The sequence below is a fragment of the Ricinus communis genome, chromosome 1 (genome assembly GCF_019578655.1).
Source record: "Ricinus communis isolate WT05 ecotype wild-type chromosome 1, ASM1957865v1, whole genome shotgun sequence".
Classification (NCBI taxonomy): Eukaryota; Viridiplantae; Streptophyta; class Magnoliopsida; order Malpighiales; family Euphorbiaceae; genus Ricinus; species Ricinus communis.
In genome coordinates this window covers 12,092,240-12,109,602 of record NC_063256.1, presented here as the reverse complement: position 1 = coordinate 12,109,602, position 17,363 = coordinate 12,092,240, and the positions used below count along the sequence as shown (strand labels likewise).

The window sequence follows — 17,363 nt, the reverse complement described above, 5'->3', positions numbered from 1 at the left end:
ATTTACCCTTGCTTTTAATGGTAATATTACTAAAATACTCTTACCAGCATATTTAATTACAAAAATACCAATCACAAAAATTTTCATTTAAACTCCATATTAATGCAATTATACTTTTAGCCCCTATCTCATAATTAATTATCAAATTAATTCTAATACTTAATTAACTTAAATAATCAATTTGTTGATTAGTTTTCAATTTAGTCCAACACCATTTGCTAATTAAAATTTACCATTCTCTAATAAATCTTTTATAAGAATATTATTTACTATTTCTTTCATAACTTTCAAATATAATATTTAATTCCTAAATTCATATCGAGAGAAAATTGAGTGTGGCCTATACATATAAAAAAATATAATTTATCCTCTATGAAACTCACTTAATTGATCTTTAAAAATTAAACTAATTAGATATAGTTAAATAAGTCCTTTTATTTTTATCTAGCATTAAAATTCTATTTTAAATCATCCCAATTCAATTAATTAAAATTAAATTAAATTAAATTAAATAAAAACTCGTTATTCTAATCATATCCATTAAACTATAAGGCTTTTAGTTTTTATTTTTTTATTTTTTCATCATCAAAAAATTCTTATTAGTTATTACTATTATTATTACTAAAAAAAATTCAAGTATTATAATTGCCAAATTTTCTACATCTCTAAGTCAAAGCTTTTGAGTTTTCTTTATCTTTAATTCACTCTTACAATCACATTACTACTATTATTATTATTGTTTTTCTTATTATCTTTTACTATTCGAAAGGATCAGAAAACAAGTTAAATGCATTTGAGCTAATGCGAGCAACAAACTAATAAACTCAAATCTAAATAGCACATACATCAAGAATTGATACAGTTTTTTCTGAACAGTGTTATTGCTCGGTAGCTTTGTTGTAACTCTTGGTGAGGGTTATTCCAGTTTTAAAGCTAGAATTTTCAGTGATAACATAGATAATTCGTGGTGATGGTATGATGATTGATTAGTAGTGGTTTCATATGGAAATTTTAACAATGGAAATTTTATGCCATCCTGCTATGATACTATATAGAAACTTGATTCAAATCCTTCATTCATAATTGATAAATTTTTTAGGCATAAGGACTTATATAGACTCTTATTTACAAGATTCATATTTTAATACAAATTAAGAACCTAAAGAATAAGAATATATATAGAAAGAGATAGATACAGGAGATATAAACTATTTAGGAGACAAATAATAAATTAAATTTTCTATATATGTTATCAGAGCGAGTTCCAAACTTTGTGAATGCTACAATTTCAGCTGAAAGCTATACAAATAACTTCAAACTATGCTAGGCTCCCGTGGAGAGATGTAAAGAGCATCCAAGAAAATTTGATTACTCGTTTAAAAAGTGGGTTTTTGATGGGTTATATTGCTGCTGCGACTTCAGCAATAGTTGTCTATGCATCCTACTATGTTCATTGGGTATATATGTGGAAGATGAATGATTTGATCACAATACTTGAAATGGTAATCTTGATGGTGAGAAACAGGAACAAGAAATCAGAGTTAGAACAATTGGGTAGCTTGTCTACTATGGAGTTCCTACTAAAGAAGGAGGCACACTATTTTCATTACTTATTTGTTCTTCAAATTTTCATTTAATACAGATAGAAGAAAATTAACTATTTCCTTGTAAGAGCATCTCCAATGGTATTTTTTTAGTTTAAAGAGTATAATGAATAATATTTTAAGAAATATTCAAATATAAAGAGTAAAATATTTTATTTAAATCCAATAGACTGTATATTTTATTCTTTATTTTATTTTTATTTCCATGAACATTTAATGTTTTAATTTCTTTTTTCATTTTCTTCTTACTTTTTACCAATAGAAAAATAAGAATTGTGAATATCAATTAATCATGTGCATAAAAATTTATAGTGTATTTATTAAATATAAAGTAGAGAGTGAAGTTTGACTCTTAATATATAGAGAGCTAAATTGACTCTCTACTTTATATTTGAAAAAGAAAGAGTACATTGAAGTATCATGATTCTTTAAAATAAAGAGTTTGCCATATATAAAGATTACATTTGAAATAATCTAAAATGTCTTAGAATTTTAGTGCTGATAAATAACAGTCATGAATGTATCCACAGATTTGTACTTTAGAAAATTTTGTTACAAGAATGAAGTTTAAAGATCTTCATAATGCAACTGATGGTTTTAGCTAGCATAATATTATTGGGTCGGGACAGATGGGCACAATATACATTGCAACACTTCATAATGGTTGGTCTCTTGCAGTCAAGAAATTATCTATTTGTGAGCAATCTGAAGATTATTTCATAACTGAATTAAAGACATTGGGAAGATTAAGGCATGATAATTTATTTCCACTCATTGGATTCTGCAAATAGTCAAAGAAAAGGCTTCTAGTGTACAAGTATATATCAAATGGAAACCTTTCTTATTGGCTACATTCAGTAGAAGGCAGGAAGAAGAAGACTCTTGAATGGCCTTTGAGGATGAAAATTGTTACTGGTTTGGCATGGCTACACCATTGCTGAGATTGCCATATTGCTTATCTTAAACATAACCTCGAAAAGTGTTTTACTTGATCAGAACTTTAAAGCCAAGTTGTCAAACTCTAGAATGGCCACGCTCATCAACCCAAAGGAGGTAAATTCAAGCAGAGGTTTCTGTATGGATATTGAATTTTGGGAGGAGTGTGTTCTCAAGGAAGATGTTTTCAACTTTGGAATTGTGCTTCTTGAGCTGATTACAGGAAGAAAGGCTACTTCTTTACATTGTTATGATGGAAGCTTGGTAAGAGACTTTTCTTTTAGCTCATCTTGTCTGTGTAATGCTATAGATGAGATTCTGACAGGGCAAGGGCATAAGAGTGAGATTTTGGAGTGCCTCAGGATTGCATGTAAGTGTGTGCAGCCCTCTCTTGAGGAAAGGCCAAGCATGCTTGATGTGTACATAACAGTCAGCATCATCAGACAACAAAGAGCAAAATTCTAATCAATTAACTTAGGCTTAATTGCAAGAGAATATTCGTTCTTTTTGGTATTTTTTTAAATTTAATCACGTGTCTTTAATTGTAATAATGGCATGCGCGACCTTATCAATTTTTTCAAAAAGATACAAAAATGAGATTTCCGGTGAAGTTTATTCCACTTGGCTATCAGAGCTCTGGTAAATTAAATACGTAGAAACAATGCGTTTTAAAGTCAAATCAGAAATGATACGTTTTCAACATCCTAATCAGAAACAAAAAAGATAAATAAAACAGTGACGTATATGGTGTAAGAAAACCCTAAATCTCCAAAATTGAAATAACCATTATTTGTTATTGAAACAATTTCTTTGAAAAGAGTGAAAGTAAAAGAGAGTGAAAGTGAAAAAAGAAATTATTGTTATTGAATCCATTTATTTGTAGAAGCAAAGACATTGTAGTGCTTTGAAGAATTAAAGACATTGTGGTCCCTTGAAGCAGCAAAGACATTGTAAAAGATCACACATTATGGTCCCTTGAAGTACCAACCACTGAAAAAGGACAAATTATTATATTGTTAATGGCTTGTCTAAGAAGCTTTTACATTAACGAGATGAGTGCGATATATGTAGGGTAGGGTATGAATCAATTTTTTTATTACTGCACTTTCAGGTTTATCAAAATTTATTTCAGTTTGTCATTCTTGGGTATTGTGATTTTGATATTAATTTATTTGAGTTTGTCATGGTCTGTAGGATCTTATTCATGTAATGATTTTGTCTGTCCTTTTGAAATATTAACATTCATGCACTCTATAAACAGAATGTCTGACAGGTTTTCTGTGTATATAAATTATGGTGGACGTTTTGCATCTGTTTGTGGGAATGTGGTTTATGTAGGTGGAGATATTATGCCTAAATATGGATTAGACTCATATAGGATATAATTTTTGGATAAACTTGATGAAGCAGAAAAACTATGGTATTATAAGGTAAAGATTTCTTATAAGATTCCAGGATTGAGTTTGAATGATGGGTTAAGGGAAATGGTGGATAATAAAGGTTTAATTGATATGATTAAGTATATAGATTATGACAATGGTGTATTACAAGTCTATATCGAAGGAGAGAAATGACAAGTAGCATTGCCTAATGGCAGAAGTAATCTATTCATCGAAGAGATGCTGGTGTTAGCTGTATTAGTGAAAATCCAAAAGGTGTAGATAATTTAGATGAAACTGAGGATGAAATTGAGTGTGATGAGTTGAACAATATGTTTAGTGTCAGTGTTGAATATAGTGACCAATTATAGCAGCAAAAGGCTCTTGAATACTTATTAGTTGATGAGAATGACACAGATGATGGACTTAATGATAATGAACTATCAGATGATGATGAGTATGTGGAACCAAGGAAAAGTATAAGAATTATGTGCCTGTTGATGAGGTTGCTGACAGATTACATAGTAACACTGGTTTACAGTTCAAAAGATCATCTACTGATGGCACTACTAGGGTAGAAAATGCTGGACAGGAAGTATCTGACTTTGTAAATGAATACGAAGACTCTGATGGAGATGTGAATTCAGACAGTATTGATGAGGATGGCATTGAAGAAGGTTCAAGAAAGAGGAGAAAGAGGGTTGCATATGATCCCAGATGTGATCATAAGTATTTACAGCTGGTTCTTGGAATGCGATTTGAAGATGCACATTAGTGCAAAGCTGCAGTTTGTAAATGGGCAATTATTAATAATCACAATGTACAGGTGATGAGAAGCAACAAGTACCAACTTTAAATGAGATATGAGAAAGGATGTCCATAGAGACTGTGTGGAAGCATGATTAAAAAAGAGCATACATTTGCTATTAAGACCTATGTTGGTGAGCATAGGTGCCCTAGGGAGATGAAAAATAGGCAAGCTACCTCTGAATGGATAGTTAAGGAATATATACATAGATTCAGAAGAAATGCTAATTGGAGTGTGAAGGACTTGGAGGATGACTTACTTGATAAGTTCTATATTCAAGTGTCAAGAACAAAGTGCTATAAGGAAAAATGGAAAGCACTCAATATGCTAAGAGGGTCTATACAGGAACATCATGCTAAGTTAAAAGGCTATAAAGCTGAATTGCTAAGGATGGATAAGAAAGGCAGATTTGATTTCCTCCTTAATGAAGACTGCACTTTTAAAGGGTTCTTTATAGGCTTTAGTTCCTTGAGAAAATGGTTTTTAAAGTGTTGCAGGCCCATTAATGGATTTGATGGGTGTTTTTTGAAAACGTTTTTAGGAGGGCATTATTATGTGCAATTGCTAAATATGGAAACAATCAAATGTTTTCCATCTTTTGGGCTGTAGTTGAATGCGAAAATGAGTACTTTTGGACTTGGTTTTTAACCATTATTTTAAAGGAGTTGCAAATTACAGATAGTTTAGGCTGGATCTTTATATCAAACCAATAAAAGGTGATTTTTCTTGACTATTTTAATTGTTGTTTTTGTTTATATTTGTATTTGATGAATATTAATATTTAGTTTATTGCACAAGATCTTATTAATGCTATAAAGAACCTAGCACCTTTTGCTGAACATAGGAATTGTGCTAGGCATGTTTATTGTAATTGGAAGAAGGAGTTTAAGGAAAAAGTATTAAAAAATATATTTTGGGATGCAGCTAGAAATACTTATGAAGCTGCTTATAAGGAAGCCATTGATCAAATTAAAGTAGAGAATGAAGTTGCTTATAATAATTTTTTACAGAGGGATCCATCCAAATTTTGTAAGTCATTTATATGTGAGCTTCCTAAGTGTGATATGATTGATAACAATGTCAGTGAAACCTTCAATGGTTACATTGTGGAATTTAGGAGTATGGCCATTATAGACATATTAAAAGAGATTAGATGTGCATTAATGGAGAGAATGCACAGTAAGTTGATGCATGCTAGTGGTTTAACTGACTCCATCACACCTAGAATTAGAACTAAGCTTGAAGAAATCAAATACAATAGCAGATTATGTACTTGCAAACCTGCTGTCGGTGGCAAGTTCCAAGTGAACATATGAGATGATCAGTTTGTGGTTGATATAAATATGCACACTTGTACTTGTAGAGCATGGCAGATAATAGGCATTCCTTTTATATCCATGCTTGTTCTAGCATTCATTGGATGAACTAGGATAGTGCATCCTTTGTGGTTGTGGAAACTTATATTGAAACCTACAAAAATGCTCTTGAACCACTGAATGGCAGAAAAATGTGGCTACAAGCTGATGGGCTTCCAATCAAGGCAACCAAGTTTAAGAAAATGCATGGCAGACCCAAGAAAAACAGGAGGGGAGATATTACTAAAGATCCAAAGAATCCTAATAAGCTGTCCAGACAAGAAATTCAAATGACTTGTGCAGTTTGTGGAGGAGTTGGGCATAACAAAAGAAGTTGTAAGATGAAAAATGATCCATCTTTTAAGAGGCCTCATAAACTGTCATTCAAGCGTGGCAGGCCATGAAAAGCAACTTCTGGACTTGGATCTACTGCAACTTCCCCAATAACTTAGTCTGATGTTCCTAGCTCAAGTGGACCAAGTCAATTTGCTGGCACATCTTCAAGTGGACCTCAATCTGGACCAAGTCAATTTGTTGGCATACCTTCAAGTAGACCTCAATCTCGCTTAACAACCAAAAATGGTCTCAAAGTAGGAAAAAAGAAACTACATTAGTAAGTTATTTGAACACTTGTAGTTGGTTTACATTTGAACAGTGGAAAGCCCAATTTGTATTCACTATGGTTGTACGAACAGGTTAACCAAGGTTATGGAGTAAGAATATTTGAAGATTCTGGCAACATATATTTGAGGGTAACATAATATTTATTTTTTTCTTTCTTATTATTTTATACCCAGTCTAACGGAACAATTGTGTCTGGTTTCTAGATGCCTGACTCAAGGAGAGTGAAATTCATTTCTGGTACAAAGGCAGTAACTAAGGCTGCAACAACAAAGGCAGCAGCAAGTAAGGGCAAATCAGTTCCCTCTTATGCTAGATCAACAATTACAAGTTCAATAAATAATAGAGGTGGAATAGGAGAGGGCAGAGGTCGTGGCAGTGGAGCTAAAAATGGTGGGAGAGGTGCTGCACCTGTTGAAACACAAGAGAGTCAAGCAATTTGATTGGTTATTACGATTGTGATTAAATGTAGAGCAAGACATTTTCTTTTTTAGGCAAATATTGTATCTGTTATCTTATTTGAAAACTTGTGCCTTTCTTTGTAGCAGTCTTTATACTATTTTTTTGTAGGCAAATATTGTCTTTATTTTCACACCTATGAACAGAATGTTTTGAACGCAAATAATGCATTTATTTTCATCAGAAAATAGTTTTCTTAAATACTTGTATTCTCTATTTATGATTTATACTAGTACATATATATGCAAGTAGGGCTGAGCATGAATTTCGGTGATTCCCGCCCGAACCGAATAACCGTACCGAAAAGTACCAGAACCGAAAAAGATTGAAAGTTTTTATAACCGAATTGAACCGATCCGAATTTTTTTACTATTACGGTATGATACTGGTTCTTTAGTAAAAACCGTACCGTAACCGTACCATAACCGATCCATCTTGTACTGATCCGGACCAAACCGTAGAACCGAATTTTTTACATATATTTATAAGTAATTATTTATATTATATAAATAATACATATATTAAAAAAATAATACATATACTCTATAAAAAATTATTTTATATTTATCATTTATATAATTCAAGCAATTGCTATCGAAATATAAAAAATAATACATATTAAAAATAACTATAATATTATAATATACTTTATACTCTATAAAAAATATAAGTTATATATTAATATATCACATAGTATATTGATACTAGTAATCTAGTATACATACTATAATACTAGATTTAAAATTTATTTACTATCTAGAAATCTTTGACAAGTTAATTAAAAAATTACTTAATTTAATAAAAGTTATATAAATTAGTAAGATTTATAAAAAGATATTATTACATAAATATAATATTATTTACACTATATTTATTAATAAATTAATTTTTTATTATATAATATTTTTATTTTAAGAATAATAATATTAATTATACTAAAAGTATTAATTTATATAAATATTAAAATTAAGAAATAAATATTATAAAAATAATTTTTATATTATTATACTAATAAAATTTAAAAAATTAAATATTTAGAAATAATTAATTTGTTAACTTTTAAAATATTATAAATTAATATTAAAATATAAAAAATATATTAAATTATATTTATAAATTTAATTTTTTTTTGAAAAGGATCAAACAAAACTTGAGAAAAAAATTATCAAAACATCTTTTAACAATATAGAAGTTCTTTACTTCCTACAACAGCGGAGGTCCTCATTTGTTGTCAAGATTGGCTTAGAAGTTCAAATAAACCTATCCAACTAGAATAATCAATAGAGGATATTGAAGCATAGAGTCAGGTAACATTTCTTTACTTTTTATATATATTTGTTTATTGTTGATGCTGTTAAGTCTTATTGACGTAATCTTTTACTTTTATTGTAGAAATTATTCAAGATCTTGAGATTGATGAGTCCCTTGTGCCAAGATTAAATGTGGAGTGCTAATTTTGAGGGGAGGTAATAACATTCCTTTGCTAATTTTGGACATTTATTTTAGTGCTACATAAAGTTTGTAATTTTATTTATTTTAATGATTGTCATCTGTAAAATATTTTTATGCTAGCAGTAATATATATTTTAATGGTTTGTATTTGAATATTGAATGAATTATTGTATTTGCAAGTGACTGAATTGCGAAACAGGTTGTTCAAGAATGTGATTGCAATTTTAATTCAGATTTTCATGCTACTTTTTTTAGGTTGATAATCATATTTTATCTAAATGTATTTGATTAAAGATGAGATTAAAGTTGTATTTTTTAAATTTTTTAGAACCGAAAATAGCACCGAACCGAACTGTATTGAACCGTAAAATTGGTACAATACGGTATTGGATCCTTTTATGTTTGGTACGGTACTGGTACCTTCAATTTTAAAATAACCGAGGTTTGGTATGGTACTGGTGATTTATAAATAATCGAATTGGACCGATCCGTGCTCAACCCTATATGCAAGGTATCCAGCTTCAAGTTATATGGCCTAAGTAAAAATGCTCAATAATCATAAATTAACATTGTCATTTATTCACATTTTAGTTCAAATTACAATTCAACATTTCAGGCAGCATCATCTGCTTTCTCAAACCAACAGTTAAGCTAAACTCATAGGTATTACAATACCAATACCAATAACCACAGTCATGAGTAGTAGAATACAAGGCCTTCTCAAACCACATCAGGACACTCTCTTGTAGCTTTTTCTTCTCAGAATTAAGCTCTAAATTCATTGCCCTCATATGATAAACCATCTTCACCAAATTGGAGTTATTTGAATTGAGCTGACTTAATTGTAAAAGAATACACTCTCTTGTAGCATTTTCTTCTCAGAATCAAACTCTAAATTCATTGCCCTCATATGATAAAACCATCTTCACTAAATTGGAGTTATTTGAATTGAGCTCATCAATAGTTTTCTACAGTCATCAACAGTTTTCTGCAGTAATTCAAATTATTCCTTCTTTTCTTTACAACTGCACACTTTTTCAACCATCGTTTTCTCCATAACCATCTTCACTTTTATTACCTCTTCTAATGCGTCCCTTTCAACCTTCAAATGATTCATCACCTCTTTCATATAAGGAAGCCATTGATATGTTAGGGTGAAGCCATCGAACTACTGGTCGAGCTCGTAATTGAAGCATTAAATGACCAGAATAAAAATGAATTACTTTCAATCAACCTAATACAACACCATTAGCTTCAAACTAGTAGATAAATGTGAATTTATGAGCATATGAAGCACGAGAATAAAAATAACTAAAGCTTTTTATTGGAGTACATGCATATGAATTTGAAAATTAAGGTTAGAGATTGCAGAAACAAGGAGCTTCAATTTAAGATATAAAAAAAACATCATTTCTCCTATCCAAAATAAACCGTTTCTGATTTGGCTTTAAAACGTACCGTTTTTACGTATTTACTTTACTAGAGCTCCGGTAACCATGTGGGATAAACTTTATCAGAATTTCATTTATGTATCGATTTGAAAAAATTGATAAGGTCGCGCATGATATTATTATAATTAAAAACACGTTATTAAATTTAAAAAAAATATATAAAAAATCGAGTATTCTTTTGTAATTAAGCCATAAACTTATTATTAGATGCACCAAAATTATGTAGTCTGTCGAGTAAAATTGAATCGCTTTGTTATCTATTCTAAAAGAAAAAGTCTACAACTTTTGTGAAATTAGTTTTGAAGAAGTAATCAATTATGTTGATAAAAGATTTAAGTATGATGCTTAACTTGCCAACAGCATTATGTAATTGAAAATACAGTCCTTTGAACTTATGTACTTATAAAGTAGTTCGGATTAGACTTGTGATCCTGGTGCTAAGTAGAAGTCTGCTTAATTTAATCTCATAAAATTTATATAAATTAAAATCTTATGAACTAATCAAATATTGTTTGCATAAAACATTGACCAAATAGCTACAATTCAATATTGCTGGTCAATTTTAAACCAGTGAAGAAAGAGAGTTTGAAATATTAAAAATAAAAAGAAAGTAGAAATGTCATATTAATTCTCTTCAAATTTGCTGCAAACAATCCACGTGTGAGAAGGATAATGAAGTCCTTTTTTTAATTAAACATCATTAGACATTAATTACATGTTTAATGGATTCTGTCAATATTACCAAGCAACCTCTAAGAACACCAATTCTATTTATGAGTGCTGTTTTAGTCGCATTTTCCTTTGCTTTTTGTAAAGATCTGTGTATTGTAAAAATGGTGGACCTGTATTTGCTATAATGAACAGATTAGATGTCTCTGTATATATTTTTTAACATACATATCTAGATTTAACCTTGTAATTCTTTATTTCTCATTCATATCTCATGAGCCTCTCTAACAATTTTTTATTTTATTCCTAATTATATTATAAATAATTCAATTCTCTTTGAAAAATTATGATTTAAAATAATTTAACAATGATTGTGCTCCTTTTATGGAAAAGTTAATTCTCATTCATGGTGGTTTTTTTGGTGGTTTTATATCTAATAATTTGTAAAACTTAGAATTTACCACTAATATTAATAAACATTAAATAACAGATTTATACTAAATATTGATATATAGATTTTTAGTGTTTTTCTTTAAATATTTTCCATTAATCATTAAATAGAGAGAATATTTCTAAAAATTAATAAATTATTGAATAATAGAATAATTAAACTTTCATTGAGAAATAAGATTGATTCTTTAAAACTTTATTAATTTAGTAAATATTAAATATTAAATATTAAAAAATGAATTATATAAACAATCCGATCATATACAATATTCCTCTTTATAGTAATATTTTATATAGGAAGAACTTCTAAATAGTGATTAAAAAATTACGGTCTCAATTTGGACGAGTTATAAATAGAAATAGACTCTATTGTAATAAATTATACATTTTTTAAATCCTTAGAAAAATATCGCTCTATGTAGTAATATTTATATATATAATTTTAAAAATAGTATTTATGCTATATTTTTTCTTATTATAGTATTGTTTTGTCTCATCAATTTTATTTATATAGAATAACTAGATATTTACATATCTTATCTCTGGTTTTTGTCATTTCATCGATAATATTAAATATAAAGAAAAAATTTAATAATCAAACCTCTGTTAAGTTATAATCTATTTATAGTAATAAATTTTAATTGATTTCAAATATATAACTTTAGAGAAATTTTTCTACATATACAAATTTCTTATACTTTATTTAAATAACTGATATAAAAATAAATATTCATAACCAATAATTATATAATATTATAATAAATGCTTAATTTAAGTAGTCATTTTAATTTTGTGCAGTTAGCACGTTGCATCCAATAGACTTTGTTCTTTTCAATTTATATAGATTTAACAACTGTGATTGCACATTTTAAAATTTTCTTCATTTCTACAAGTTCTGCGAAAATGCCAAAAGTAGCGATATGAATAGACAGATGATCTACAGCCGTAGATTCGATGCAGGGCATAAAAGGATAGCTAATCATATTAATGAGTAAATGACCTAAGAAAAGCAAACTTTAATATGCATGAGAATTAATTGGGTATTAGTAATAGCGTGTGGAAAAATTGTCTATGATTTTGGCCAAGGGTCCTTACTAGAAGGCCTGCCACTCACTCTTTAGCTCCCAACTTTTGAGTGTTGCATTCCTATTGGCAAATGGTAGCAGGAATAGCTTTAGTTTTCATTTGGGATCTTTCATTGAAATTCTGTCAATGAATAAAGTTTAAATTCACCATTCAACTTCTAGTGCAGGGCCAAATAAGCCCCTTTAACCTTTTTAGGCCAAATAACCATAACACTTTACAAAATGAGTTCAATATACCCCTTTTTGTTCAAAGTATAGTGCGTGTATTGCAATCATAATTAAAATTTAAAGAAAAAAGTTAAAAAAGAATAATAATAAACTTAAGAAATAGTTATATTCTCATTGTTAGATCTATTGGTGTAAGGTGTAACGAAAATATCACTTGCTGTGATTGATTAAAAAAATTTACTTGTTATCTTACCGTAGAAAAAGACAGGTTGTGCAGCTCCTTAAGAGCAATTTTAAGGGTAAAGAATATGAGCTTTTGAGGAGGAACTCCATTGATACTGGTTGCTTTGGTTTTAGTATCCAAGACCATATTGATCTTAATATCAAGATGGTTCTTTTGCAAATTTATTTGTGTAATTTTTAATTTCAGAAATTTTAATTAATTATGTTAATGAATGATGATGCGCGCAAGGTATTTGATAAAAATGCCTCGGTCCTGTTAATGATAATACAAATGTTATTGCTCTTAAATATTGTTGATATTAGTGGTGGTTATTGTCAGTGACGGTAAAGCTTTTAGGAGTATGTTTAAAAAATAAATATGTGTTAAATATTAAATGGTATTTTTTATTTATTAACTGTTATTTAGTACTTCTAAATATGAAAAAACTATTAAATAGCCTATTCAAGAATTAACAGTCGATTGTAATATACGCGCACTTAGAAAAGGAGTTAAAAGGTCTTAAAAAGTTAAATATTGGACTAAAATAGTCTAAAAAAAGATCAAAATGACATATTTGATCCCGTACTAAAAGTTGAGTGGCCAATTTGAATCTTATTCCTTCTACCAAATAAAGTTGTTTACGGGGCTTGGCTCCTACCCTTGGAAGCAACCGACAATTTTCTTGTGTCAGACAAGGACATGTACCCAACACACACGTTTATACTCGAGCCATTAATTTCTTCATGCTGATTGATTGATTTATTTATGAGATTCTTGAAATTTCTTTTATTTAAGCTGATTTATGTAAGTTTTTTTGATATTGGAATGGGTAAAAATATTCTTTTTTAATTTCTTATTTAAAAATGATACTCCATTTTTTCTCCAATATATTTGAATTTTTTAATATTTTAATAATTCTCTAGAGTTACAATTAAACCAATAGATTATCTATAATTCGAATATTATTTTATATTATTATACTAATAAATAATAAACAAATAGAGAAAATTTTTAAATCTAGATAAGGTATTACCACATTAGGTCATAAAGACATTAATTTCATGAAGACTATATATGGTTATTTAATTTAGCCTACTTAGTTTTACTAAATATTCAGATAAAATATTAAGTGAGATCTTCATCAACTAAAGATATATATAAAAAAAAAAAAAAATTTAATAAGTTATAAGTAAAACTAAGTCTACGATAGAATTAGCCTGAGTAAAAATGATCTAAGAAAAAGCAAACTTTAATATTTATGAGAATTAATTGGAGATTTAATAATAGTGTGTGGAAATAGTCTCACAATATGTAAGGTTCTTCATGGGGCTTTGACTCCTTCCCACAGGCCACATTTTTTCCGTGTTAGACATTTCTGGGTAGGGACATTTGGTAGTTTTCCATGTCCTTATATATTTTAAAATGATCGAGACAATTTTATAATTTTAAAAATAAGAATAAATAGCAATTTACTTTCAAAATTTAAATATCATTCTATAATTAGTCTAAAAATTAAAATTTTTTATCTAATTATCGTATAATAGTTATTTTTAAAAAAAATTTAAAAATATAAAACACGCATAGATTCTTTTGGATATTATATAAAAAAATTTATTCAAATTAAATTAAACTCTATTTATTGTATTCTTTGAGATTCAAAATGATCTTTCTATATTGGGATTTCCTTTGAAATATATATTGTTTCTCCTTCTTGTTTTGTCTCATTTCAATTATTCTGTCATACATAGTGTAGGGCAAGTTTTTTATTTCTTTATTTCTTTTGTATGAGCAAGCTATGTAAACAGATCCAAATGGCACAAAAAAGAATAGTTGATGCAATTCTTCTCCCCATTTTCATATGGTTATTGCTTGGTTCCTTTGCTACTACTATAGGTACTGCAACTGATATTGTTTGCTTAAAATCTATTAAACATTCCTTGGAAGACCCTTTTGATTACTTAAAGTCTTCATGGGACTTCAGCAACAATACAGAAGGCTTCATCTGTGAATTTACAGGAGTGGATTGTTGGCATGCTGACGAGAACAAGGTATTAAATCTCAGACTGTCTGGCATGGGGCTCAAGGGCCAGTTCCCTAGTGGGATTGAGAACTGTACAAGTTTAACGGGGTTGGACCTTTCCAATAATGAGCTTCAGGGACCAATCCCATTTAACATCTCAAAATTACTACCATATATTACTTCTCTTGATCTATCGTCCAACAATTTCTCTGGCGAAATCCCAACCGATATTGCCAATTGCAGTCATCTAAATGTTCTCAAACTAGACCACAACCGACTAGCTAGTCAGATTCCACCAGCAATTGGATTTCTCGATCGGATCAAGGTCTTCAGTGTCGCTAATAATCTATTATCAGGGCCAGTGCCTGACTTTCAAAACGCTACGTTTCCAGCTGATAGCTATGCAAATAATATTTTACTCTGTGGAGGACCTCTGGAAAAGTGCAAAGACCATTCAAGGAAATTCCATTGGAGATTTGATTATTCATTCAGAAGCGGATTTGAGATTGGCTATGCGGTTTCTGCAATTTCAGCTGTGGTTGTGTATGCATCCTATTGTGTGCCATGGGTGTATATGGGGAAGAAGAATGGGTTGATTACAATACCAGCAATGGTAATGTTGATGATGAGGAAGAAGAACAAGAAAGTGGAGTTTGACCAACTGGGTAGCTTGTCAACTGTGGAGTTCCTACTGGAGAAAGAGGTAATCTATCCCCAGCTCTCTTTGATTAGCATTGCTTTTTTATCCAGAATAAGCTTAGAAGATCCTATAATTAGCTATAGTTTGTCAAAGATTTCATTGGTCTACAGTCTATAATAGTGCTAATAAGCATGAATCTGTCCACAGGTTTCTACCTCAGAGAACTTTGTTACAAGAATGAGTTTTAAAGATCTTCGCGATGCAACTGATAATTTTAGCCAAGATAATGTCATATGGTCGGGAGAAATGGGAACCATGTACAAGGCACCTCTTGCTAATGGTTGGTCCCTTGCTGTCAAGAAATTTTTTAATTCTCAACAATCTGAGGAACGCTTCATTACTGAATTGAAGATATTAGGAAGACTGAGACATGACAACCTAATTCCAATTATCGGATTCTGCAACGAATCCAAGAAAAGGCTTCTGGTGTATAAATATATATCAAAGGGAAACCTTTTTTATTGGTTGCATTCAAGGGAAGACAAGAAGAGGATTCTTGAATGGCCTTTGAGGATGAAAATTGCTGCTGGTTTGGCAAGAGGCTTGGCATGGCTCCACCACTGTTGCGAGTTCCGTGTGGCTCATCTTAACATAAGCTCTAAGAATGTGTTGCTCGATCAGAATTTTGAAGCCAAGTTATCAAACTTTGGAATGGCCACAATGATCAACCCAAAGGAGATCAATGCAAGCACCGGTTTCTGTATGGATACTGAATTTTGGGAGGAGTGTTTTCTCAAGGAAGATGTTTTCAACTTTGGACTCGTGCTTCTTGAATTGATTACAGGTAGGAATATTACTTCTTCAACTGGTTCTAATGGAAGCTTAGGAAAATCGATAAGTGACTTTGCTTCAAGGTCTTCTTGTATGTATGATGCCATTGATGAGCTTCTGATAGGCCAAGGACATGATGGTGAGATTTCCGAGTTCCTCAGAGTTGCTTGTAATTGTGTCCAGCCCTTTCCAGAGCAAAGGCCAAGCATGCTTTATGTGTATACAACAATCAGCATCATTCAAGCCAGACATGGCAATTAGACATGGCAATTTACAGTCAATTAACATGTTAATCAGTTCCTACAAAATCTTAAAGTCTCCAAGAATCATGTGACCTGCTTGGAAATATTAAGCTAAGGTTTCTTTCTTCTTTTTCTCTTTTCTTTTTCTTTGTGTTTTTTTATTGAAGTGAAATATTACTAAGCTTGCTTTGGAAGAGGCTAAATTAGCTTCATTGTCCTTGAATTTTAGACCTAATATCGCTAAAGTCCTTAATTTTTTAATTTGTAATACTAAACTCTCTGATTTTTTATTTTAACAACAAAAAAACTTCCCACTTTAATTATCCGTTAAACACTATAATAGAAAAATAATATGGCAATCTCTATGTCACAAAAAAATTATTTTTTAAATAAAAATATTACACATCATTTGATCTAGACACATTAATGATGAGTCCTACTTCTCACTTATTCTTTTTCCTTTTCTTTTCTCTTTTCTCTGGTTTTTTCTCTCTCTTCCTCTCCCACCTTACCTCTCTCTTTCTCTCTCTTAATAACTTATCTTTTCCTCTTTTAATTTTTCAAACCCTAGCCACTTATCTATATCAAAATCCTTCCTTTACTTTTATATACCCATAATAAAATGATCTTCTTTTTTTTTTCATCAAAATCAAACTCATAAAATTTGATATGTTCTTCACCGTCTACCTTCCTCTCTCATCTGGCTAGCTTTATTGATCAACGATGCAGTTGGAAACATCATCGAAAGTCGTTATCCATTTGCTCGACTCCAGTGATCTCATCCATTGTTCTTTTAAGAGTATATAATATAATGAATCGACCACTGTCTCCTCTTTAATTTGTTCAGCCTCAATTTTACTTAAAGAAAAGGGTTTAGATTGATATTTAAGTCTGCTGTCAATATTATCATCTTTTTGTGACCTGTTTTAGTGAAACTAGATTTGACATCTGGATTGTTCTTTCAGTATTA

At 30.0% G+C, this 17,363-nt stretch overlaps 2 protein-coding genes and 1 pseudogene across 3 annotated transcripts; all 3 read left to right on the top strand.

The window, feature by feature from the left end:
* The first annotated feature begins 1,246 nt into the window (after window positions 1–1,246).
* Window positions 1,247–2,395, top strand: LOC125370198 (annotated as a pseudogene).
* A 235-nt stretch (window positions 2,396–2,630) lies between these two features.
* On the top strand, window positions 2,631–4,694 carry LOC125369756 (cysteine-rich receptor-like protein kinase 25). The gene is made up of 3 exons (XM_048372757.1): window positions 2,631–2,969; window positions 4,291–4,376; window positions 4,436–4,694. The coding sequence occupies exons 1-3, from the start codon at window positions 2,631–2,633 to the stop codon at window positions 4,692–4,694; spliced, it is 684 nt and encodes a 227-aa protein (XP_048228714.1).
* Window positions 4,695–14,337: 9,643 nt separating this feature from the next.
* On the top strand, window positions 14,338–16,616 carry LOC8279686 (probably inactive leucine-rich repeat receptor-like protein kinase At5g48380). Of its 2 annotated transcripts, XM_025159217.2 has the most exons (3): window positions 14,338–15,383; window positions 15,528–16,248; window positions 16,285–16,616. In XM_025159217.2, the coding sequence occupies exons 1-3, from the start codon at window positions 14,445–14,447 to the stop codon at window positions 16,410–16,412; spliced, it is 1,788 nt and encodes a 595-aa protein (XP_025014985.2). In that variant the 5' UTR covers window positions 14,338–14,444; the 3' UTR covers window positions 16,413–16,616. The 2 variants fall into 2 exon arrangements, with proteins under 2 accessions (XP_025014985.2, XP_002529807.3); XM_002529761.4 differs by having other exon boundaries at window positions 14,340–15,383; window positions 15,528–16,616.
* Window positions 16,617–17,363: the final 747 nt, after the last annotated feature.